This window comes from Galeopterus variegatus, unplaced genomic scaffold (assembly GCF_000696425.1).
Source record: "Galeopterus variegatus unplaced genomic scaffold, G_variegatus-3.0.2 Scaffold5788, whole genome shotgun sequence".
Classification (NCBI taxonomy): domain Eukaryota; kingdom Metazoa; phylum Chordata; class Mammalia; order Dermoptera; family Cynocephalidae; genus Galeopterus; species Galeopterus variegatus.
The window spans coordinates 106,165-113,895 of NW_007731899.1; the positions used below are offsets into that span (position 1 = coordinate 106,165).

The window sequence follows — 7,731 nt, forward strand, 5'->3', positions numbered from 1 at the left end:
CATCGATCTAATTAAAGTCATCAGACCTAGGTCATCGATCAAATTAAACTCATCAGACCAAGCTCATCGATCTAAGTAAACTCATGAGACCAAGCTACTCGATCTATGTAAACTCATGAGACCAAGCTAATCGATCAAAGTAAACTCATCAGACCACGCTCATCAATCTAAGTAAAGTCATCAAACCAAGCTAATCGATCTAACTAAAGTCATCGGACAGTGCTAATTGATCTAAGAAAACTCATCATACCGAGCTTATCGATCAACGTAAACTCATCAGACCAAGCTAGTCGATTTAAGTAAACTCATTTGACAGACCTAATTGATCAAAGTAAACTGATCAGACCAAGATCATCGATCTAACTACACTCATCTGACCAACCACATCGATCTAAGTAAACCCATCAGACCAAGCTCTTCGATCCAAGTAAACTCATTAGACCAAGCTAATCGATCTAAGTAAACTCATCGGACAGAGACAATTGATCTAAATAAACTCATCAGACCAAGCTCATCGATCTAAGTAAACTCATCGGACCGAGCTCATCGATCTAACCAAACTCATCAAACCAAGCTCATCGATCTAAGTAATCTCATTGGACAGTCCTATTTGATCTAAGTAAACTCAGGAGACCAAGCAAATCGATCTATGTAAACTCATCAGACCAAGCTCTTCGATCTAAGTAAACTCATCAGACCAAGCTCATTGATCTAAGTAAACTCATCAAACCAAGCTAATTGATCTAACTAAACACATGCGACCAACGTCATCGGTCTAAGTAAACTCATCACACCAAGCTCACCGACCTAAGTAAACTCATCAGACCAAGCTAATCGATCTAAATAAACTCATAAGACCGAGCTCATCNGGATCGCAACCCTCAGTGTCGCGCCCGTACCGGACCGGGACCGGCTACGGGATCACAGCCCACGGTGTTGCACCCACACCTTGCTCAGCCAGTGAGTGGCCAGTCTGTATGTGGGATCTGAACCCTTGGCAGGAGTGCCACCGCGCTCCCAAGCGGCGCACTATAGCAGTGCACCACTGGGCTTTCCATGAATTTTTTGAAGGCTTCTCGTATACCTCCTCAATAGAAATACGATAATGTTGATGGAATCTCTAAATTGAGTTATTCCATTTGGAGAATTTTTATTTGAATTCATTTAGAGAATTTACTTATGAACCATGTACAACGTAGACTACATCTGTACGAGAGAATAACCGGACCCTGGCGATAGTGCCAAGGGTCTTCATTTATTAAACTTCAGGAAGTAAGACCATGTCTCTTTCCTCTGAGGCCCTTGTAGCACTCGACCCAGCAGCAGGCTCCCAGGGATTGCTGGATGACTGTAGAAGTAGCGACTACAGCATTAAGAGCCCGCTTCGCACGGCCTAACTTGGACTTTATGGTTGCTAAGCATTTTACGTGGGATGAAAACCCAGGGTGTATGAAAAATTAATAAACCTAGTCTGGTTGATAGCCTGTAGCATTTAATATTGTTCTGTATAATCAAACTTAATATTTATTAATTTCAGATTAGAACGACTCATCCTTTGTGACATTGGAATTTCTAATCTACATTTTCCGGACGCTGGAATTGGTATATAAGATTAGTGAAGTCCGCCCCCCGCCCCGTACTTTATCTATTTCTTTCACTTCTACTGTGTAACCTAATCCTCCTTTTTCCAGGGTGTAAGACGTCCTTGTTCCCGTCCTTGCAGTACCTCCTAGTAGACAACAATCAGATATCACAAGTAAGAGCTTCGGAGCGTGCACGGCACGTTGTCACTTGTCTCCACGCTCCTGGCAGGCTTTGTAGGGTCCTCTATTAAAAAACATAGTAAATCAAGAGAGAAGTGTTTCCTCAGAGTGAAACTCCTAATATAAAGTCAAAAATAGTGTGAAAGAAATTAGTTTAATTCACACTTAAGCAGACCGTCCTTTTAAACGGCACAGCTGTCGAGCAGGAGTGTGTGGGTGCCTCACATGAGAATCTGGGACTATTTTGCTTTCCGATGCTGGTTCAGATCACCTGAAAAAGGAGGCTGAAACTTGTGCTTTTCATTTGCTTCTCCCCTTGGCTTTCAGTGGTCATTCTTCAACGAGCTGGACAAGCTGCAGAGTCTGCACGCGCTGTCCTGCATGAGAAACCCCCTGACCGAGGGGGACAAAGCAGCGACCACGAGGCAGCTCATCATCGCCAAGATCGGTCAGCTGAAGACCCTGAACAAGTGTGAGGTGAGGGCCGGGCCCACGCCTGGATCTCTTTGACACTAGAAAGTCAGTTATCAAAAAATGTGAAAAGAAACTGTATTTGGGGCTGGCCGGTTAGCTCAGTTGCTTGGAGCGCAGCCTTTTAACACCAAAGTCCCGGGTTCGGNGCTGGCCGGTTAGCTCAGTTGCTTGGAGCGCAGCCTTTTAACACCAAAGTCCCGGGTTCGGATCCCTGTACCAGCCAGCCACCAAAAAAACAAAAGAAAGAAATTATATTTGAATACAGTCGAGGTTGTGAGACACAGCTTTCCTTTCAACGGGCAAATACCGTTGTGCATGTGAATAGTGACGGTTCCTTTCCGCCTGGTCTGGAGAGTGCCCCACTTATCAGTGCAGGAAAACCTGCCGACCTGCTGCCCTGGGCCCCACTTGTCACCATGTCGGGAGGGACTGGGAATACTGGGCACCTTCTTTTGTCGGGGAGAGACGTAGGCAGAAAGAAGACAAAACCTCATTTTAAACCAGCTGCTCTTCCCCGGGAAAGGGAGGCCGTGCTGCGGGCACTGTCCTGCGGGCTCACTCGGAGCAGCAGCTCCTCAGGCCGGGCCCCTCCGGCCAACCTCAGGTGGGCGACCTGAGGCCCCCAGTGTAGCCCCGAAATTGGCTCATGGGCAAATCCATATTGTCATGAAGGAAAGGATCAAACGAGTTCTTGTTTCTCTTGAGTAGGCTCCTGAGTTGTCAGCGTTAGAGGGGCGAGGTGGGAAGGGTGACGGTGACTGAGCACGGTCTCGTGGCTCTGGATGGGTGATCCTGTCTGTGGCTGGTGGAGGAAGGGCCACGTTTTAAACCCAAACACCTGATTAGAAAAATGCCTGAAGAGGCTCATTTTTCTTTCACTTCAACACAGATTCTAGCAGAGGAACGGCGTGGAGCTGAGCTTGATTACCGAAAAGCTTTCGGAAATGAATGGAAAAATGCGGGTGGCCATCAGGATCCCGACAGAAACAGACCCAGCGACGAATTTCTTGCAGCCCACCCGAGATTCCAGCTACTCTGCCTTAGTACGTGCGTGTAAACGGGCGGCCTCTCCTGTGCTGGACTTGCGGCTGGAGCAGTGTTTCCTTGGGTATCAAAAGAGGTTCTCAAGGTTGGGGGATGGCTTTTGCTTTTGTCCGTTTTGGGGGCTTTTTTATTTTATTTTTTGGCGGCTGGCCAGTACAGGATCTGAACCCTTGGTCTCGGTGACATCAGCACTACCCTCTAACCAGGTCATTTAGCCGGCCAGCCCCTCCTGGGGCTTTCTGTGTTCGTCTAACTGGACTATAAGTGCTTTCCTGGGGCTTCCTCAGCAAGTTCATGTAGCTCTCTCAGCAGAAGAAAGCAGAAGACCACGTGGGTAGGGTCCTGAAAGGGAGAGATTTGCATTTGGGCCCGGAAAGCTGTCCTCACACGCAAGCGCTTCTCACACGTGCACGTGGACACAGACCTCAGACTTCGGGTGGTGGGTGCCACTCTCCACTTTAGGAAAGGTGGGAAGCAATCCTCTTCCCCTCGGTGCCCGCGAGTTCCGATGAGAGCCGAGCACCTCCTAAGCGCTCTGGTCATGAGCTCACTGTGTGTGCTGCTGAGTTTGGCATTCCGCATGCCCGGCGGTTCCTCCAATTCTCCAGCCTGGTTCCTCACGCTCTGAAGCTAAGAATTCATGAGTCTTTGTCCCTGATCTACTTTCCATTTTGGTTTGACTTCATTATTATTCCACTTTTCACTTTTATGCGATTTTCCTTTTTACATATTTCCCAATGTAAGTTCACTGCACAAATGCCTCAGGCTGGAACATTCTCTCTGGGCTGTCCCTGATCTACTTTCCATTTTGGTTTGACTTCATTATTATTCCACTTTTCACTTTTATGTGATTTTCCTTTTTACATATTTCCCAATGTAAGTTCACTGCACAAATGCCTCAGGCTGGAACATTCTCTCTGGGAACTGCTCTCACGTCACCCCATTAGCTGGCTCTCTTCCTGGCCACTCTAGGTGAATTCTCAGTCACTTGGGGGTGGGGGTGGGGGTGGGGAAGGGAAGGTTTGGAAGCAGCTGGCAGGTATGGTTCAGTATCTCACTGCTAAGAACGCTAGAAGACAAAAGCGCAGGTACTTGGGGGTGTTAGAGAAATTCTGTCCCAGGTTGGCTTAGTGCAGGAGAAAAGTACTGTTTTCCTCCTCGAGGCTGGGTTTCCGGGCAGAGGAGCTGGTCTGTGGCGATGGTGTGAGCGCCCAGCCTGGCACTGCACCATCTGGTTGAAACCTGGTGAAGATGTCCTGTGAATTGTGTCCAAAAGAGTATCAGGTTTCCCCCTCTGGACCCAAAGATAGGGAGCCAAGGTGAACTCTGAATAAACATTGCAGATACTGAAAGCACAGCCGTGTCTTGCTAGGTTCAGTCAGGACGCTGTCAGTCCTTAAGGAACAGTCACACAGCACACCAGTCATGGGGGTTCTGCCTTTGGAAGTGGTCACTGTCCGTCTCTCCTAAAAACCAAACACGCAACTGAATAAAAGGAAGCCGATCCCAGGTCAGCGTATCAGCTGTTGCCAGGCTTGTCCTGGGAAGGGAAAGGCTGTGTTGCCGCTTACCTGTACCTTTTTTTCCCCTCCTTACAGATGACCTTTGGTTTCTCTCTCATCGCTTTTTATTTCTTCTTAAACAGAGTATGGTGCACCTGAAGACGGGGAGCTCAAACCACAGCAACCTTTTATGCTCAAAAACCAGCTACTAAGTAAGAATCGCAAATTCCAGTACATCTTAGTTTTGTTCAAGTCCTTATGTGCTAAAGCAGATAGTGATGGCCCGAGAGGATTAAGTGCACTTTTCTTAAGGAAGTACCCAAGTGCATGCCTGGAGTTTTAAAGAAACAATGAATTCTCCAGTATATCTAAATTCTTACATTGAACGTTGTTGCAAGTCTCGTGCTTTAAACTCATCTACTAGTGTTATATATGTGGGACGTATTTGAGTGGTGAACCAAAGTGGGATTTGGAAATCTGTGGCTTTCTTACACTTGAAAACCTAAATTGTCAGGAGAGGAGCACCGAAGGGGAAAGGGAAGGAATGTAGTGTGTGTTGGTCGGGCTGTCTGTTGTTCGCAGTTCATGGACGTATTATATGTGTTGCCGAAGCGAGCACTAAATCACAGAAGTTTTAATAGAAGAAATTTTAAACATTAATAAAACCTATTCCTTTATTAGGACTGACCCAGGGTATACCGAACAGCTTTACTATTTGGGAATCCCTATTAACTTCACATATAATTTAAATCCTTTTTATAGTAAATATCGTTTAGTCTTTTCCCTTTTTTCCTTCAAGCACTGAAGATAAAATGTCCTAATCAACTTGATCAGAAAGTCCTAGAGAAACAACTGCCAGGTAAGAGTGGGCCTCGCCTTCCCTTCCTTATGCTTCTGAGTCACTGGCCTAGGTGTAATGAGTTGGCTGCAAGGAAAGCATTCAGTTCCTAGCTGAAAGTGCGGACCTCCCAGCTTACAGGTCGTCTTTAGTCTTTTATATTCTAAAACAGTCAGTCATGCTGATCGCTCCCCCACCCCCCAGAAAGTTCAGGTCTCCCACAACTTTATCAGCTCATTTAGAAAACAGTTTTGTTGAAATTGGAATCCCCTATATATGATTATATCTTTAACCGAAGATGGCTCAGCCTTTCAGAGGAATTCCCCAAGCCCTGCTGTTTAGTTCTCAGATTGTCGCTCTAGGGATTTCCTTGTCCACAGAGACTGTTACACTGGGTTTGAGATCTGTCTTATCTTCCCTTATGAAGGAAGACACACGTCCTAGTGAACTGAGTTGTGAGTTATTGGGCCATTTGGGCCTTTTCTTCCATTCTGCTGCAGAAACACTTCTCAGATGCTGTCTGGTAATGGACACAGTGAAAAGTAGTTTGAAAAACTACTTTAGAACTTTTTAAAAGACATTTGTGCTATTGGAACTGAATTAGTTTTATTTGGAAAATAATTTGGGTTGACAAATTAGATCAACATAACTTACCTTAAACTCACTCAAAAGAAATTAAATTATAGTCTATCTGTTTGGATATGCCATGGTACTGTGAATTCTCAAGATTAAACTTGATTCATAGCTGAACGCTAAAATGTAAACAGGTTAAATTTAGAGCAGTGAGGATTTCAAGAAGAAATGAAGTATATATCAGCCGAAATGACTAGTAAACTACGTTTCCTTGTTTGCCTGTCAGTGCAGTAAATTCACATTGATTTTTAAATTTGTTTCTACCAGATAAAACAAGCTTATCATGGTGTTGCTTGTGGAAGGTCTTGGTTGTATTCAAAGTAGTAACTTTGTGATTGATAACCATCCATTAGTGTTGATTTACCAATATTTCTCCATTTTTTGTTTACTAGCAATCCAGTTCCTGTGATATGTAATTCTGCTGCTGTTATATAATGATGAATTAGATTAGTGGTTCCCTCTGCATTTTTCTGTTTTCAAACTTAAACACTGTCAGTAAAGGCCCTTGTGGGGACACACTAGTAAAAGAGGGCCAGAACATTTTGCTAATGTTTTTGGCTTTTGACTGTCTTCTGAGAGTCACTTACCGTGGTTCCCTCTGCATTTTTCTGTTTTCAAACTTAAACACTGTCAGTAAAGGCCCTTGTGGGTACACACTAGTAAAAGAGGGCCAGAACATTTTGCTAATGTTTTTGGCTTTTGACTGTCTTCTGAGAGTCACTTACCCATTTTCTTTTTTTTTTTTTTTTCCTTTTTGTCTTTTTTACTGACCGGTAACGGGATCGCNGCGCTCAGCCAGTGAGCGGGAACCGGTCTCCACATGGGATCCGAACTCTCGGCGGGAGCACTGCCGCGCTTCCCAAGCGGTGCACACTCCAGTGCGCCACCGGGCCGGCCCACACTTACCCATTTTCGTTAACACCCACCATTTTCATGCTCTGTGTTTTATTAATCTTTGGGTGAAACTAGTAGGGATCAGAATTATCCATAGGAATTATATGTAATAATTCTTCAAGCTATTCAGAATCTCAGTCCTAAATTCTGTAAACTCAGCAGTAAGCCAGATTACAAGAGTTCTTACTATTCTTATGCCAAGTGCTGTAAATATCTAACCACTGTCATAGATAAATATCCTTTAAAAAGAAAAGGAATAAAGAAATGTAAATTACTGCAACACCATTTTGCCCATCAGAGTAGCAAAAATTAAAGAAAATAATACTGGCTGGCAAAATCATTATAACCTTTTTATAAAGTCATGTGGTCATTGCTATGAAAAATCAAAAATACATGTATGCTTCGACCAAGCATTCTACCTTGTAGCACTTGTAATAGTAAAGAGAAAAACAATCTCAATGTTTACCGACAGGGAACTGGTTGGATAAACTCTGGCAGAGCCGTAGGATGCACTACCACACGTCATTAGAACGAAGCAGGTCTAGAGCTATACTATTTAAATTTAAATTAATTAAAATAAAAA

At 44.5% G+C, this 7,731-nt stretch overlaps 1 protein-coding gene across 1 annotated transcript in view; it reads left to right on the forward strand.

Moving 5' to 3' along the window:
* The window catches only part of TBCE (tubulin folding cofactor E), a 28,974-nt gene that overhangs the window by 17,900 nt on the left and 3,343 nt on the right, over positions 1-7,731 (forward strand). Inside the window, exons 8-13 of the mRNA XM_008589982.1 lie at positions 1,538-1,602; positions 1,692-1,756; positions 2,091-2,240; positions 3,127-3,280; positions 4,927-4,995; positions 5,583-5,642. Coding sequence (XP_008588204.1) covers positions 1,538-1,602; positions 1,692-1,756; positions 2,091-2,240; positions 3,127-3,280; positions 4,927-4,995; positions 5,583-5,642 — 563 coding nt within the window. The remainder of the gene's footprint in view (positions 1-1,537; positions 1,603-1,691; positions 1,757-2,090; positions 2,241-3,126; positions 3,281-4,926; positions 4,996-5,582; positions 5,643-7,731) is intronic.